At 39.2% G+C, this 18,286-nt stretch overlaps 2 protein-coding genes across 16 annotated transcripts in view; both read right to left on the bottom strand.

The window, feature by feature from the left end:
• The window catches only part of MTMR1 (myotubularin related protein 1), a 41,021-nt gene extending 28,473 nt beyond the window's left edge, over window positions 1–12,548 (bottom strand). The window contains exons 1-8 of one of the 6 annotated variants that reach the window (XM_082322840.1): window positions 12,334–12,548; window positions 9,391–9,496; window positions 6,716–6,739; window positions 3,020–3,095; window positions 2,034–2,128; window positions 1,710–1,817; window positions 1,194–1,295; window positions 392–475 (exon numbers count right to left, since the gene is read on the bottom strand). In XM_082322840.1, the coding sequence (XP_082178966.1) occupies window positions 392–475; window positions 1,194–1,295; window positions 1,710–1,817; window positions 2,034–2,128; window positions 3,020–3,095; window positions 6,716–6,739; window positions 9,391–9,496; window positions 12,334–12,464 (726 nt within the window). In that variant the 5' untranslated portion in view covers window positions 12,465–12,548. Of the gene's footprint in view, window positions 1–391; window positions 476–1,193; window positions 1,296–1,709; window positions 1,818–2,033; window positions 2,129–3,019; window positions 3,096–4,419; window positions 4,490–6,715; window positions 6,740–9,390; window positions 9,497–12,333 lie in introns of those variants that run through there. The other 5 variants (XM_082322838.1, XM_082322839.1, XM_082322841.1 and 2 more) reach the window with 5 other exon arrangements.
• A 282-nt stretch (window positions 12,549–12,830) lies between these two features.
• Window positions 12,831–18,286, bottom strand: part of MTM1 (myotubularin 1) — a 46,594-nt gene continuing 41,138 nt past the window's right edge. For 4 of the 10 annotated variants that reach the window (XM_082323285.1, XM_082323286.1, XM_082323287.1 and 1 more), the window contains 2 exons: window positions 17,512–17,654; window positions 12,831–16,089 (listed from right to left, as the gene is read on the bottom strand). In XM_082323285.1, the coding sequence (XP_082179411.1) occupies window positions 16,029–16,089; window positions 17,512–17,654 (204 nt within the window). In that variant the 3' untranslated portion in view covers window positions 12,831–16,028. The other 6 variants (XM_082323288.1, XR_014229354.1, XR_014229355.1 and 3 more) reach the window with 6 other exon arrangements.

Raw genomic sequence — 18,286 nt, 5'->3', positions numbered from 1 at the left:
ATAAAAATACTTTTGCAACTAGGAAACTGTAGATTTACAATGACAAACTACGGTTACTCTTCTGTTTAATGCTGCTTATTCAAAACCAAATTTTTATAAAGCCTGTATTTTCTAGAAATAGCACTTGGAAAACATGGACTTAAGAATGCATGTTAAGATAGACCAATTTGCTCAAGTACTCAGCACCTGTTATCTCCATCAACTTTAGCAGGCGCTCAACACTCTCAAAGTCAGGCCACTTGCATTTTATTACCTAAACATGAGATCTAGACAGCCTCTGTCTGTAGCTAGAGTTGAAAATTTCGATTTTTCTTTAATATTTTTTTCTTGTTTAAATGGCTCTGGGGGAGATGGAGATAAAAATAATACACCAAGTACTTATATAACTTACCTGCCTCTTATATTCTGCCATTGGATCATACACTTTCCAGCCATTAACAGCAAACTTTTCTTTATAGCTGAATGCAAAAAGAGGCTAAAGACAACAAAGAAAAGGCATAAATTACTGTCTGATGGGCTGTATGCACAATAAGCTCCACAACAGTGAACGTCCTAATATTTCAAATATAACACTTATAAAACTTTTTAACAGCAGACATAAAACCTTTGGTCAAGACTGAACAACACTGTGCTAAGAAAGAAAATGAAAGACAGTTTCCTCCTTCAAGTACATGCTATATAATTAACAAAATCAAGATAGGAAACAGTCAGAGATAGCTGAAGTTACTTGCCTGTGATCATACAACACATCAATGGCAAAGCCAGGATGAGGAAATTGGTCTTCTACCTCCCAACCAGTTCTTTACCCACAGAAGCAAACGAAATAGCATTCTGCAGCTAACTAATAATAAGACTAATTGTATCTATTTGTTGTTTTAGACAGAACTTCTAGACTGAATTATCTACTGCAGAAAATAAGAGTCAATACGTATGTATTTTTAATCAGCAACATTAGGCAAATCTAGATCTCAAGGGTTATACACAAATTAAATAACTTCACTGATAGCAGGACATAGCATAATGGTTTACAAATTAATGCAAAAAGGAAACAGGGTCAGAGTAGCTTGGCTGCTTTGTATCAGATTTTATGAATCAACATTTCAACGTTTGTTATACAGCCCTTGTATTTCCCCACCTACACTTTCCAAAAAGAGGAGAGCCAGTGACAGCCTTCTCTACATCGTAAGACTTACCAGCCCATTAGAAACAGGAAATGCGCGTGTCACGAGGTTTTCAAAAATCTCCAATCTGTTCTGCTCTTCCTGTTTATAGGCCAGCCGCAAATTTCTCATATCCTGTCAAAAACAAGTGACACTATTTTACTCTATGATAAATTACAAAAAAAAAGCAGTTATAAGAAACTTGATTCAAGGAAGGCATATACATAGCACTAAGTCACTGACATCATCTAACCCACATTAGAACAGAGTTCCGTAAATGTTCGTATCAGATGACTAGGATGACCATTAGAGTTGCTAGATATCATAAAAACAGCCATTTTTCCTTTGAATTCACCCTTGAGACAAAAGGCAGAAGTGTTTAAGACTGCAAGTATCATAAGAGGAATTGAAATATATTATCTAAATGAAGCAGGGTTCAAATACAGGGAACTGATCAGACAGAAAAACAGCACATGTGCATGCAGATTCCTCTTACAGAAAAATGAAATGAAAATACTTTAATATGAACAAATCTCTACCATGCCATACCTTGCAAACTATTTCTATACCACACGAGTTGTCTCCGTGGCTCTGTACTCCAATTTTTTCAACTCTACTTATGACTCCAAGGGGAACATCAACAACAAAAGGTGGATCCTGAAATTTGTATATAAAACAAATGAATTTTGTTACCTTAGGAGGAACACAAACTAGTATTATTTATGTATGTTTCATTAGAATCAACTGTAATTCCCGTTTAACAGACTGCTGTGGAACATCATACTTCAGTTACACCCAATTTGTCACTTTCTGAAATCTACTTCAGCAACATTCCTGTCTGAAACAATATGCGGATAGAGAGCGAAGTCTTACCCTTTCAACACTTTTGATATACATTCTGAAGTCCGTCACTGTTAGTGTACCACTGACTGCTCCCATAAATGGACAGATATACATAACATCTTTAGCTGGAAAACAGACCAATTAAAGCTTTGTTTTACTATTACAGACATTTGTTCCATAAAAATCTATTTCCATTCAAAAATAGCAAGATTTTTGCCGTTCCGTAAGATTTTGACGCTTGACCTCTATAGGAAAGCCTACTCTTCAGATGCTGTCAGGACTGAAAGAGCTGTCTTGATCTCAACAGTGAAAACAATCAAATTCCTCAGTCCCACTGCTGCTGAGCAACTGCTGAGCAACTGGGGCTGGGCTCAGCCAGCACAGGCTGCAGCAAGGGCAGGCAGGTAACAAAGCACCCTGCTCCTATTCTTAGCTGCAGGCGGCTCTGGTCCCTGCCCTGAGGTGTAAAGCACCCACACTCACCTCAGAAAGAGAGCACCCAAACGGGCAATTACTGATGTGTAGGCAACCGACCTCCAAGTAATTCAGTTACATGCCCGTATCTTCATTTTCACTTTTATTTGAAAGAGCTAGTATTCTTTTCTAGCCAAGCACTGTACTGCTAACGCAGAGCTTGGTCACAGGCCAAAGTGAAATAAATCTCATTAAGAACTGGAAACTAAGTTTTCCACAACTTCATCTTCTTTGCTATCACAATTCTGAATCAATGAAGTATCCTTGGCATCCCCAAGCAGAAATACAACCCATACACCTATACGGAACAAACTAACCCTTGAAAAAAAATGATTTATCTATATGGAGCAAGTCATCCTCTGGAACTGATTTCTCCTTCCTACATTTGGATTTAAAAGACAAAGAAAAGAAATCCACATGAAATCAACTAATCTAAAGTGGCATTAAATTAAAATAACAAAAGTCAAAAGGAACTAATATTCTGTTTTTAAATAAACTAATGATTTAACAGTACTCAGTGTAGTACTCAATAGTATGCTTACCAATAACTTTGATTGATTCTCCAGGAAAAAGTGGAGCCTCTTCCATCTGTGCTAGTTTGTTTCCATCCCGCAGTGCCTGGCAGAAATCCAAAACCATGAGTAAATCTCACTTTCCATCTGTACTACATTGATACATTTTGATGCAAAGTGCTTTTACTACCAGATTACTGGAACACAAAGTGTATCTTTTTTTACAAGGCACAACTGTATTAAACAGCACCATAGTAAAAAAAAAAAAAAACCACAAACACAAAACTCCGTATTATAAATATTACACAGACATACATGTTAGTAACATATCAGTAATAGAGCATTTATGCAACGATTAGTTTCACATGCTAGCTACATATAGCATACAAAAATATGAACAATAAGATCAGCCCAAATTTGTAATTAGTAACTTGTTAGTCTTTTGCAAAATGCAGGTATTGTTTTGGGTATTTTATCTACTCGAGAACATTTTAAAGCTCGTATTATATTTTTTCCTATTCTTAATGTTGTTTATTTGAGTATTTTCATCTGAGAGAATTATATAGCAGAAGCTTTATTTATTTAACGTTTTAACTTTGTATTTTTGATAGCAAGAAGTCAGAAGCACCCCACGATGCTCTACTTCAATCAATACCCTACTGAGAGTGCCACAGGTTATGGAAGAGGTCCATTATAGGAATTTTGGATCCAGAAGGTCAGATTTAAGAATGAAATAATAATGAAATACAGAAGAACAATTAGCAATTTTAAAATAAGGGCTAGTTCCATAAATTTTCATTTAGGTAAATGGCTTCATTCCTGAATGATGCAAGATTGATCCTTTGGGCCCTTCGTTGGCGGCTAAGATTTACAATGTACTAAAGATTTTAATTAAGAATAAAAGGGTTTGCGGGACTTTTAAGGACCATGTGAGAAAGTGATGTCTCTCAGGTCAACCCGGTGAGATATTAAGGTTTCAATTTTTTACATCCTGAAATGAAAATAAATATAATGGGCTATGTTACAGTAAACAAATAACTCTTCCCTTGGATTACGGCTCTGATCCACATACAAATAACTGGTAGGATCTGTCTGCCTCCAAACTACCCCAAGCCCTCATTAATAATTTCCAAAGATATTTAAATTGATCTCTGGCTTTAGATTTTCTTGGAAACTAACATAATTTTATATTGAGCACCCAATCACAAAAGATGATGTGTAGAGAATCAGCCAATACTTACAAACCTAGAAGGACAGATGTGCTCTGTCAGATAGGGGCTTACGTGCCGTAGTACATTTTAGACCACATGACGTTACATGAAAACCCTACCTAACACATAACCAGTTAACACACTAAATGCTTTCTACGGATTCTTTTGCATGAGAAATGTAAGATTTGTATGTACTGTACAAGTACTAATATATAGTACCTTTGCTACACAGTTAATGAATGAAAGATGAGTAAAACTTGCCACCTGATCAGGCTCTGCTTCAGAATGATAGCCATTGTGTCCATCCTGAATCTCCTGCATTGCATGAGGCAGCAGTAGGGCAAGAGAGAAGTAACAGGAAAAAAACATGCAGACAACAAGTGAAAGGACAGAATCTTTTCTTTTTTGTTTCCCCTTTTTTTTTTCCTTTCCTTAAAAAGACAGCACATACTTTAACTCCAGTTTAGCTATTCAAAATCTTCCACTCCTGGCACAAACTACTTTCCACAGAAAGGAATCCAAGCTATTAGCAGGATGCTTTTAATGTTATTTGGCACAACACAAAATGAAAAATTTAATCCCTTTTTCACAAAAGAGTCAGTGCTGGTAGATAAGAACATAGAAGTATGTACTGTCTTTTTAAGACAAACAACCTTATAGCGAAAAAAATTAATTCAAAGTATGCCACATGCTTATCAATAGAAGAAATTGAGTACAGCTTGCAATGGTAGCATTAGGGGAAAACTCATGCGGTCTTTCAAGGAAAAAATAGGTCGACATCAAATAGAAGTATCTAGACAATTTAAAAAATGCTTTACTGTGTAAACATGTTTTAATTGAACTTTCAGTTTTACGGTTTCACATATTTTTCCAGCAACTTCTGTGTTGTTGCTGAAAACCTAGTCAGTAACTTTACAGAACCTAAAATTACTCCTCGTAGCAAAATATGCAAACAATTCACATTTTTATGTTAATTTAATTTTGCATCATATTGGCAGCAAATCCTGAATATTAATTAAATCTCTTTAATAAACATAAGGTCCCTATGCACTCCAGAGAGAAGCACAAATGTCATAGGGTCATATGAAGTAATTGTTTTAATACATTCAGCCAAAATTGTTCTTCCGCCTTCTTTCTTTATTCAGTGGAGAGGAGTTGTGTTCATGACAGTCTGTTATTCCCAGTTCACATGCAAAGAACTTCTCACTTGATTGATTGTAAAACCAGCCTCAGTCTAGATTTGCAAATGTTTGCTAAAGTCAATTTTTCTTTTTACAGTATCTCTACAGAACCCTCAAAAAAGAAACACTTAGAAGAAGGACTTCAGATATCTTCAGATAATTTGAACTCTACAAGAGGCTAAAAAGTTACAATTAATTAAAAAAACCTTTCAAATTATAAAGGACTCCTAACATTTATGTATTGGTGGAATTCTGTTAAATGGAAATTACTTAAATTTCAGACGATAAAAATGTTGTTTCTGAAATTAAAGCAAAGTAGATATTGTGATCTCTGGAAGGAAACTGGAAGGACAACCAGCAAATACACCACAAGATTTTAAATAAATGAAAGAGAGAGAAGCACAGCAGATCATTCAAAGACCGAAGCCTTTACAAAGAACTACGAAAAGCTGAACGAAAACAATCAATTTTTGTTACTCAACCCAGACCAATTATTTCAAGAGCTATCTATTTAGAAAAAAAGATCAACTTGTGGGTTTGTATGATTGGACTAAACACATCATTTTCAAATATGTAAACAACGGATGAGAAAAAGAAATCATTCAGACTTCGTCTCTTGGTTGAACAAGAGGTCTTTGTTTGAATAAAAGTGTTAGACACATTTCATGAACAATGTCAGAACACCATCCAGATCATTTCTCACTCCATAAATGTTACTAAGAGAGAGGGACAAGAAAACAAGGCATGCCCTTTTTATATCTCCAACGAACAATGGGCAAGACCCAGTCTCAAAATTATCATTAAAAAGATGCAGGTCATTGCACTAGTGTCTAACTTCAAACCTAACTTTCAATCCTACTACAGGGTGGTAACAATTAAGGTAAAACATGTACAAAGGCAAGCATGAATTGGTATCTTATTTAAATAGGACAGACACAGACGTAACGATTTTAACACTAATATTCTTTAGCATAGATAACACATTAGAGCTGCTAATACAGTACTCTGTAGTCCGAAGCATGTAAGCCTCAGTTACAAGCATCCATTTTGTCAAAATTAATGTAATAAAACTGAAGTTAGTATTGCACATTCATAACATAATTTAAAAATACTGCTCTCTTACACATTGACTTTTATTGCTCATGAAAACATTGTAATGTATATAAAGCATTTCTATGGCAAAGAAGCTGTTGCACTGCATAGCAAAATGGTCTGCCTGGTTCATAAAAACCATTAATGAAGTAAAGAAGAACGCTTGACACACCAAGATCTCACACAGCACAAAAGACAAACAGGTAGGAGGCCGTTTTACTGCTAGCCAAAGGTAATCTTACCCGTATAACAGGCCTCCTGTACACCTGTTAGTTAAAATATAAAATGTTATCCAACAAAACACACAGATTTGATTTCTTAGAGATACTATATCTTACTTCATCAGATTTTCAGAAGATCTCTACTTTCCAACATTTTAATTGTAGCCGGATTTTAAAAGAACAAAACAAAATTATGCAGATCTAGTAGCTCTCATTTGCAGAATTGTTTTGGTCTAAAAACAATCTAGCCACTTCATTTTAGTGATGTAACAAATGCCAAGCTCTTTTGAAACATTCATTCCTAATCACCCTTTTATCCAGTTACAATGTGCTATTGTGAAAAGAAAAGAAAGAGCCTGGTAATCCTTCTAGGTGGAAGACAATAAGCCTGCAATAACAGCCATGAAGTATAACCACCATATCTTTTAGATTCAAACGGCAAAACAGGGATAGCGACAACTCTTCTCAACTTATTTCTGAAGGTGTCTATATTCAGCTACTATAATCTAAGCAATTTTCATTTATATGAACCCCTCATTCCAGGATACTCTCCAGGCAGAGAGTATGTCAGAAAAGACATACACAGCAGAGTTCAAACTCAGAGTGAGATCATGTTGCTGTAGGGTTTAGCAAGCAAGAGCTCGCTCGGTGCTCTCTAGTTTTGATGATTTCATTTGCAGCCCTTTTCCTTCCTTTGACCCCCCCCCCCAAAAAATTACACTCTGATAACGTAGGCTACACAGAGTAACACCATTAGGTTCAAGAATCAATAATATTTACCTGGTTTTGCAAACGTATTGATTGAAACATTAAAAACAGATGAAAGAAAGAATAAAGCAGCGAGTTCCTGATAAATCCAGCAGAAAGCAACATAACTGCCCGACCAGTTCCAGCAGCAAACACACAGATCTGGCCCTACCTGAAGTTTCTGAGTTGTTGTAAGATAGACTCTAAATGTAGCAATTCGAGGTTACCAAAGGTAACAAAGACCCAGAAAACTGATCAGCGTGCATCAAAAGGGAAAGATGTCTCAAAAGAAAACTGAGTTATAAATGGGCATTATCTTTTTACGTGTGAATTCCATAGTAATAATGAATAAACCCAGCCTGTTAGTGGTACTGGCTAAGCAACGAATCGTACCACTGAACTTCTGCAGAAGCTCAGTGCAAAGGAAACCCTCTCCTAAAGCACAGACACCACTTCACAAGATACTGGTCCTGAACATAACTAAAGATATTCCAGGATAAAAAAATTCCATGATGTTATACACAAATATGGGATCTCAAATCATGGCAATGCAATAATGCCAAATACAATTTATACACAAAAATTCTGAATACCACCAGGCTTAATTTTTTTTTCTTTCATTTCTAAGAAACAGAATGAAGTAGAATTTTAATTAGGCCTTAAAAGACTTATTCCTGTTAAATAATATCCAAGATGAGTTTGGTATAGAGAAGGAGGTTATTTAGAATTAAAAGGCACTCTTTTTTCCAGAGGAACGCGTTCTAACTCAGAGATAAACTGAACACCAAACTTACACACTTGGATTTTACTAAAATGAAGTCCTTGATCTCCAGGGCAAATACAACATCGACAGCTGTAATGCAAGGTTTCCCACAATGTTTTATCAAAGATGTTAGCCTTGACCCGAAGTAAGCATTTGCAATTCAGCTGCCATAGCATGGAAGAGCTGCACTTTTTTATGAGTATAAGCTGCTGACTGTGCCAATAGTGTGAAACTCTGTGAGGTGAATTTTTAAGTAGACTACGGTCAAAATCATTTTGTGGATTGATCTTCAGGCTTGGGCTGAATCTGACCCGCTGTCACAGAATCTAAAGTACGCTGTTTCTGGAGAACAAACTTTGTAATCACAGAGCATATTAGAAAATAATTTAAAATCTAGTTAAAAACAAAAAAAGATAAAATCTTGATTTGGCCATTTTGCATGAAGACCATGCAATTGTTTCAAATCTTAAGGGGACTTGAAACCAGGTGAGTTTTATTAATTTGTAAGAGAAGGAAAACTGCATACGTGCCACTCTTGATAGTTCAGTTGGCTGGCTGCATATAGGAAACTGCAAATGAGCATGAAAGAAGAGGGGTAAAAAAGCATAATGGAACCTATAAGGTAAACCATACTGTGCAAGCATTGCCTTAGTGACAAAAACGTTGCTGGGAGGGAATAAAAACGGTGACTTTGTTTGTTTGTTTGATGTTAAATTCTCTGTCTCTGGTAAAACCCCATGAAAAATGATAGTCATTTATATTCCTTGCACGGTAATGAAGACATATGCATTTACTTTTTGTGAAATCTGGAGAGCTCAATTCTGTACTCTGAATGACACACACTAGAAACAATTTCAACCTGTAACTATTAATCTACTTTACCAAAATTTTTTTATGTAGCAATCATAAAGCTCACTTTTGGCATTTTATTCAAAACATTGACTTTTAATTTTCCTTTCACCTCTCTCTTAATTTTTGTTCTGTAGACTTCAATGCCACTATTCTAAATACGGAGGAAAACACAAAGCAGATTCAAGAGACTCCTATGCATAATGAGATGTTTCTAGTTCTGAAACATTCTGTGATCACTTAAGTACCTACCACCTGCTAATCAAGGTAGTAAGGACTTTCCTGATCACTCACTCTTTTATCTTAAACAAATCAATGCGTTCCTCAAGTCACTTACCCTGTAGTCTCTGGACACACCTTCTGACGGGACAGACCCTGAAATCTGACTAGAAATGGTTGCAGCTATCAGCTGTTTACACCATTCCACATGGGATCCAGTTGGGCTACAAAAACAGAATATTTCAAATTATTCAGCAGTAATTCAAAATGTATATGAAGAATAGCATAGCAACTGAGCACATCCAGAAAACAAGACCATAAACGGATCACTAACATCATAAAAATTAACTTGCTTTGTTTTGGGCAGAATGCAACTGTTTTGCTGATCAAATCAGGGAAAAGAATTTTACTAGATCTCATCAAAGATGTAGAGCTGTCAGTAGGTTAAAAGCGAAGTTAGGGTCCTAGGAACTTATAAAAATGTTGGTTTCTTTATCCAGTGTAATTTTTTTCATCATTCACACATTTTTTTTCTTAAAGCCATACATGGAATGAATTTGGTCAAGTAACAGGAAACTCCTTACACTTTCCCTATTATTACTATTTCCTGATTATTCAGTAAATCCTCAAAATTAAATTACTCTATGCTAGTATTTAAAAATTTAAACTATGCTAGTGTTGTATTCTATATTAATATTAAATGTAGAAAATACATGTTTTCTAAAGGGTAACTTCTAGTTAGCCATATTTTTTTCCTATTTATAAAATAACCTCTGAATAATCTTCAGGACGGGCCTTCCCGGGCCACAGCAAGGAATTCTGCAGTGTAGGGTGTTTGCAAGAACCCTAAAGACAGAGCATTTGAGCAGCAGAAGCACACTAAAAGCCAGATGATGCGTTTCGAGAACAGTCGGCTGAACTAGCGCTGCTTACGAATAACGTGGTATTAAGAGCGAGAAGCAATTACACAGTTTGTTCCCAGCCACTTTGAAGTGCACTAGGTCTGCCTCAAAACATGCCAGTATCTGATGAAAAACTGGGAATGCCAAAGGGAACTGTTCCCTGAGTGCCACGGCAGCCTCACCTGATGCCTTAGATAACTGCCATTTCTTCAAACAGTGCAGTTGGGCTCTTCTACAGATTTAATGCTTATTTAGAAGTGAAATACAGAAAGAAAATTCTAATTAATTTTTAGAATTCATTCATAAACTCGCTTTGGATTCTGTGCATATCTCGTGCCATTGAAGGGAATAACTACACACGCATACCCAGCACCGGGCAGGTGCACCACAACTTGGACATTAAGGGGGTGGGATAATGGCATAAGATGACCAATTCCTACTTAACTAGAGGTCTTTTCTTACATTAACTCTGCTAGGACAGGTAGATATAAGGTGAAGATGCATGCAACAACTTCGTACCTGAAATGAAAGCTCTTTCAGAACTTTTCTGATAAATTTTTGTAGCTTTCTCCCCACCTACAAAATTCTACACAGTACTAGATCACAGAATGTTATTTTGCAACTAAAACATGTTCATGATATTCCTGCGTGAACAACGAAGATAACTTTCAGGTTAGTGCTGAACTCGAGTGCAGGTTCACTTAGAGAAACTCTTCACTTAAGTTTTACAAGTGAGTGCATGAGCTAAACGCTACAGTAATCCTTTTCTGATCTCATTTATGTCTCCTCCTCTCACATCTCTCAGTTTCTAGTGCATCTCTTTAGGGGTTGCCTAAGCTTCTTTCCAAATAAGCATTTACTTGTTCATTAAGAAGAGGATTTATTTTTCTATGGCTTATCTTCACTAGGAATCACTACACCAACAAAGTTAATAGCAGCAGGAAAACAAATACGAATGCAGTTCGGTCTCCTCCCACCAGTGTCTCAGGATGCACCAGTGTGCCACAGGACGCCGACCATACCGACGTGACTTATCACCGCTGTCCAGCGGGACGCATACCAGTACGCGTCTTTTCATTCTGTCCCATCGGAGGTCACGCACATTAGCGCAGGCTGGTGCAACCGTACGGGCAAATAAATAAATTCTATGAGAAGCAGGCATTATAACTTTTCCAGGGTAGAAGAAGATTAGGAGAAGAAAGAAAGATGAACATTAAGATAAGAAAGTGCATTAATACAGAATGCAAAGATGTAAGTTTTGATGATAGAAAATGGACATTTGATTCCCACCTTCGCTAGAACAATGTAAAACTCCAGCCTTCTCCTAACAGAAAAGAGAGAGCATGTGGAGACTGGAACCTGGCACTGATTTCTAAATACAGTCTTTTTTTTAATTTTTCATCTGGGTGAAATTTCCGTTAGTTTCGACTCCTTGTTTAAGGATTTTCAAATTCAGCTCCGAAGCCTGCCTCCAGCTGGAGACTTCTGGAGGAAGGAATCCCTCTGCCAGCGACCGCTGAACGGGATGCGGTAAGGCCGGGCCTCGGCTCCGGCGCAGCCGCCCCGGCGAGACCCCGCATCTGCACCGGCGGCCCCACGCCCCGACCGACACCGCGGGGCCCCGCCCGGCTCGGGGGTGCTGTCACACCTCCCCCGATGCAATACGCACTTGCATGGGGGGGGGGGGGGGCAATCGGGAATACAGACTTAAAACCCGAGAACGGTCTCAGTTGCGTTTGCAAAGACGAGAAGCGACGCGCTGCCCAAAAAACCCCGGGCCGAAATCCTGCAGGCAGCCTCAGCCCTCGCAAAAGCGACGACGTTAAAGACGCTTAATACAAACACACAACCGCAAGCAGGAAACTTTGACAACAGCCAGCTCCCCGGCCGAGGACAACGCGCCGCCGGCCTGCGCGGCGGCACAAGACCACCCCCAGGCCGGAGCCCGGCGGGGCTCGGCCCCGCCGCCGTTTCCACGCCGGCTGCGGGGCGCGGGGCGGCGGCGCGGAGGCCGCCCCCAGGCCGGGGCCGCGCTCGGCGGAGGCGCGGGCCGAGGCCGCCTCCCGCCGCCCGGCCCCGCGGAGGGCAGGCCGCGGCGCCCCCCGCCGAGCGCGGGAAGCGGAGCCCCCTCTCCCGCCTTCGCCGCCGGCTCCGCTCACCTGTCCAGCGTCTCCGTGCTGGCCTGCCGCGACCCTGCCCCCGCCGCCGCGGCGCCCGCCGCCCGCACGGCTCGCCGGCTCACGCCGCCGCCCTCCACCGCCGCCCCGGCCGCCGCCGCCGCCCGCTCCATGTTCCCGGCCGCCGGCGGGACGCGCTGCGCCGCCGGGATGGCGGACTCCGGCCGCGCCCCGGCCCTGCCGCCTCAGCCCGGCCCGCTCGGGCCCCGGCGGCGGCCGAGAGCTGTCACCTGGCGGCGGGGCTTACCCACAGGCCTCCGCGCCGCCGCGAGGGCGGGCAGCGGCCCCGCGCGGCGGGGGAAGGCCCGGCTGCTGCCGCCCCGCCGGGGCCCGGGCCGGGCTGAGGGGAGGGCGCGGCCCTCGGCCCCCCCGGCCCCCCCGGCGGCGGGCGGCCGCGCTGCTGGGAGAGACGGGCCGGCAGCAGCGGTCGCGGGGTGCCATTCAAACGTCTGTCAGAGGCAAGGGGCTTAAAACTGACATCTTTATTTCATTTTTTCCCTTCGCACAGATACATGGCAGACGGATGCTAGGCTCGCCCCCACCCCAAAATCGCTTGACAAGTAACACCCAGCTCCAGCGCAGTCCTGCGGTGTCCAAGGAGGGCGGCCGACACTGGCATTTATGGAGCAGCGAGTAGAGGAGATTCCTGGTCAGTTATAAAAACCTGTTGTCTCCAGCGTGACACAGAATGAGACAAAAAAACAAACTCAAGGCAGAGTTTAAAAATACATCAAAAGGAGGTAGTATGCAAATCATTTCTAGGGTATACCCATAACAGTGATGCTGGGGTGGATAAGGCATAAGCAAATAAAGAAGGCATTCCAACAAATACACTTTCTAAATAAGTAACTGAATCCCAGCACAAAAACTAGGTCATCTTCTTGGGTCCATGGAAGTAAGAATACAGAAAGGAAAAAACTAAAATAGCATTCCAAGATGGATATTTCATATTGGATACTGGGCACTTACAGCTGCTGACGTTCACATCCCAGCCCTGCTTTTTCACCCCTCCCGGAGAAGGCACTCGGCGCCCAGCACTCTCTCATTCACCACCTCAAAAGCTTCCCCAGCGGCGTTCCTGGCTGTCACAGCTACAACATGAGGCGATGCAGGCGGCGGGGCAGCTGCGGCACCCGCGGCCGCGCACAGGGGCCCGGCGCTGCCGTGCAGGTACAGCGTAGGTGCGCGCAGTGCACTGCGGAATGACAGCCCGGGTCATGCGTTGAAGTGGAAAGGAGGAAAGTTTTCTGTTAACATCCATCAGTTTCTATGCCTACATTCACAACTTGAAAGCAATATTTTCCAGAAAGTATCCGATTAAAAACACCCTTATGTTTGCTTAATATTGCCATGTAAAAACAGAATTAAAACAAGTATCTTATCTGTCGACCTGAAAAAAATCCAAGCCCGCACAGAGCTATGTTAGAGAGCTTCAAAGGCTGAAATTCGACTGAACCAGTAATATGAAGAATGGTATATATATCTGTAATGAAGTAAGTGCAAAAAGATTCTTTCCGCTATATTACACTTTCCCAAGTGTAACAGGTTATCATGTAGTGTTTACACAGTAAAAACTATTAGATTTTCTGAACTTCTCCACACTGCTCAGAGATGTTACCAATACGTTCAACTCAAATACAGAAAATTTAAATATTCTAATAAAAATAGCTTTTTTTATAAACCACAAGTAAGTAGAAGGCAAATACACCAGAGTATGCATAGCTTTCAAAATGTAAAGTATATCATGAACAATTAAGTATCCTCCTTCATTTATCTCATGTCATGCATCTTATTTACCTTAACAATTCAAGATTTTGGGACAATGTTGTTATTTTGGAAACACATACTGAAGAACATTGATGGGAGAACAAAATTTAGAGGACAAAAGTAAGTCACATAAATCATGTGTATTTAGAACACATATGCCATATGCTCTGAGCTTCCCTGAAAAAAATAGTGCAATTCAGTGTATCTACTGAATTAAATCAAGAGGCGGTATACTTTTATTCCTTTGAAAAAATACTGTTCTAAAAATATTCAGATGTCCTCTAAACTTTGACTTATTTTAATGGAACTATAGCTTTAAATTTAGTTTTCCTATGCAAAATATTTACACTTTATGAACTTGCAGGGTTTCTAATAAACTATATTATATACTTACACAAAACTTAATTTATATATAATCGTATTATATCTTGCAGATCAAAACTCACCACATGTACAATAATTTACAATGACAGAAGCCTCAAGCATCAAAATATCTCCTTTAAAATAACAATATTAGATAGAGTCCTCTACAGATCCTGAATTGCAGTATTTCCTGGATCGCCTGAAAATCATTAAACTTCTGAGAATACGCAAAATTTTAATTAAATATCAAGCAGCAAGGTTTGTGCTGTCATAAGAAATGCTTGCAACTATTTAAAAAAGACCTGAAAGGAACAAATCAAAGGTTTACAAGAAGCCTCTGAAATGAAGGCTTGAAACTACAATTCACTGGAAGGTTCAATATAAGTGCACACACTATATGCAAATCTTGTATACTGAAATCCCTTAAATACTTAAGAATAAATTCATTGAACAAAAGTTAAATTAAACAGTAAGCTATAAATGTACAAGTTTTCAACAGTATTTATAACTGAAAATTTTTGCCTACTTTGGTATAAAAGCTCCTTTACACAGGCACATTTACTTTTAGAAGACAAACACAAGCTTTAATACTATGGCTGTTGCTGGATATTTAAGCAATGTCTCTGTGGATCTGCTTTTAATTATATAAACCTTCTTTAGAACCATTTTATTCTCTATGAATCCAAAGAGCCAATATTGCCAACAGTGATAATTTGTAATATACTTCAGTGCTGAACAGTTAGCCAAAACAGGACTTCTCAGTTACAATTGTAATTTGTTAAAAAAAAAAAAATTTACAATAAACAATAGATTTTTCTTTTATTTTGATATCTACTGAGCTTTTTGAACTTTTTAATTAGAAGCATATCAGTGAAATCCCTTCCATATTTTTGTTTATTTCGAAAAAGGAAAATTTGGAATTCTCAGGTAACCAGAAAATTTCAACACTTCCCTCTGAAATCTTAAAATAGAATTTATTTTTATCTCATGAACGCCACAAACGTATTCCTAAAGGAATACACACATACCTAATTTTACATATTGTGAATATTCCTATTGCCATTAATGTGTTTATTCACGACATGTAAGACTGAGCATGGATTTCCTTACAGGAACATGACCCACAATGTAATAAATTAAAGCATTCTTATGAAAACAATAAACCAATTTAATTTCCATTGTACCAAACTTTCCAAAATAACTCTTAAAGCCCTCCATAACTAGAAGTTGATTAATAATGTTCCCAGTCCACAGGTTCTGAAAGGCACGTAATTGAAGAGTTGGTTGTGTTTGTTTTTAAGTCCTCCTCAAATGAAGACAGTCTAAAATAATTTGTGTTAGGACAGTCTAATGTAAGGCATTAAAATATTCCTCTTTATGCTATAGATCTATGTTAAGCACCACTTGCTATTACAGTATAGAATGAAGCCAATGTTTTCTTCAAAAATGTGTTTGTACTTGGGACATCATTTGTGAGGGAGATGCTGATGAGGCTGATGAATTGGGTATCTTAGAATTATTTGTGATCTGTAGTTCTTCAAGTCTCCTTATATAATCATCACGTAACGCAAGGAGCTCCATGTAACGCTGCTCCACTGGATTTGGCTGCTAGAAAGAGATCTGTATTAGTCTTATCGCTTCGGTCCAACTACTTCTACACACTTAAGCTGCTGTAGCATTTGTGTTTTCCTGGCATTACTCAGTATTTGTAGCTTCCAACACATGTAACACCTTGTAGCTAAACAGAAATATTTATTTCTACAGTGCAAGAGCCCTCTGCCTTCCAGTTGTTCTTATCCAAAGAAAATCTTTACACAAAACAGTTCTTCCTACCTCAATAAAATCAGCCAGCACTTCCTGGAGCATATGGATTTTATTTTCTTATTATCTAATATTGTGTGGAAGATAGGTGTGAATACCTTGTCCGAAGCTTTTCTCTTCTTGACTTATTAAAAGGTTTTAGATTCCAGAAGTCAGATGCCTCATCATCTACATCAGCTACGCTGATCAGATTAAGATGAAATCCATGTCTTCAGATTAAATAACTTCCCTTACTGATAAAATTTACTTCAGTTTTTAATAGTAAATTTGCAACTTTGTGTAAATGAACAAGTGAAATAAATGCAAAACTTTATTAGTGAATTCCATAAGTAAACTTCAAGGTGTTCAAAATCAACTGCCCTAGCTTTCTGGAGATTACTCACAGAAAGAGCATCTTAACTGTTTCCGTTTTAAGCTTAGCTGCCTTTTTCAGATAAAGTAAGGAAACAAATGGAAATGAAGTGTTACAAGCGTCCAAGGCAGATACAGAGCCTAAAGTTCAGCTGTATATACCTGTCAAGAAGTCGCTGCAGTTTCACAGTTAACTGCCTGTAATTAAAAGGTATTAGCAGTACAGTTTCAGGAGCAAATGTAAACTCCTCACCGGTTCAAAATCAGCTGAACCAGCGCTTGTACGTGCACCACTCACTACGCACCCCAGATGAGGACGGCGATGAATGTTGAAGCAACTGTGGAAGCTGGATCGATGACTGAATGTAGTTACTAAGATGATTAGAGGTGTAGGGTTAATGATGTTGCCAGTGACAGACCAGACTCTTCATTAGACTGAAGTCTGATGCGGAACATGCTTCTACGTACTGGCACTAAGAGAGGCCATTGGAAAACTGGTTCAGGCCACATGTCCACTGTTCAGTTGCTTAAGTCAAGATGAAGCATAAATTTCATGGGCAGCAAAAAAAAAATTGTTGCATTTTGTATATAAAAATGGTGAAAATGAGGGACCGGTAGTAGCAGCATAGAAGATCATCACAGGGGTTTGCATTTCTAGTAAGAAACTCCTGCCAAAAACCTTGCCTGAATAATGGCAAAGCGCATTTTTAAGTAGATTTACAGCTAATTTGCATGCCCTATAATCCTTCACTTTCTAAGATAAATCTTTGGATTCACCTTTTGCAAAATGCCCTCATCTTTCACAGCAAGCAACAAAAGCTTTAAAACTCGAACTTCGCATTAAAACTGGCAACATACTTGTAAGAAAATATGGCAAACTGTCTGGGTTTCTTGCAGCCTCTAAAGTGTTGTAAATAATACAGGAGATCAGCTGCGGCAGAGGAAGTGCATTGCTTGAAAACTCCTGATTCATTCCAGGGGCTGGACTGCGGAGACTGCTTCTGTCAACGAAATTGCTCCTCTATCATCTCCTACTCAAAGCTCCACAACTTGTTAAGGAGGACAAATAAGTCTCTGTACGCTATCTTTACATGCCACATTGCCGAGATTTCTAGCAAGATTGTAACAAACATTGAGTGTCCATATATTAAACATTAAAAGCACAGAACTGAACTATGTGTAATTTGAGAAAAGCTTTTGTGGGCTTCCAATCTGATCCACTTGTATAATTTTCAATAACAGCTTTCATCCAATGGTTACACAGTGTAAACAATGTTGGGTCATCAAAGTTACATTAAAAAGAAAAATCTTACCATAAGCCATCAATACACATAGCAGTTTTGAAAGAAAAGGACCAAATAGGTCATCTTAATTCGTAAAAGACTTCATACACTCTCTCAGAAAAAAAAGAGAAAGCCTAAGCAAATGCAAGGAAGCGTGTTTGTGATGCTAATGCCCTAACTCTTCAGGGATCAGTAAGCTCCGTTTCTAAGCACTGCCATTCACCCTTTAGTAGCATCAAATGCCCTTAAAAATGCTCCCCCAGCCCTGTCCCCAAGAAAAGGGGCTAGAGAGAGCTTGAGGATGACTTGATACTAAGCAGTGAAATAAGCTCAGTGTTCTGAGAATAGCT

The sequence above is a fragment of the Platalea leucorodia genome (genome assembly GCF_965183815.1).
Source record: "Platalea leucorodia genome assembly, chromosome: 10".
In the NCBI taxonomy this organism is placed as follows: domain Eukaryota; kingdom Metazoa; phylum Chordata; class Aves; order Pelecaniformes; family Threskiornithidae; genus Platalea; species Platalea leucorodia.
Note: the sequence above shows the minus strand (reverse complement) of the source record. Positions and strands in the feature narration are given on the sequence as shown.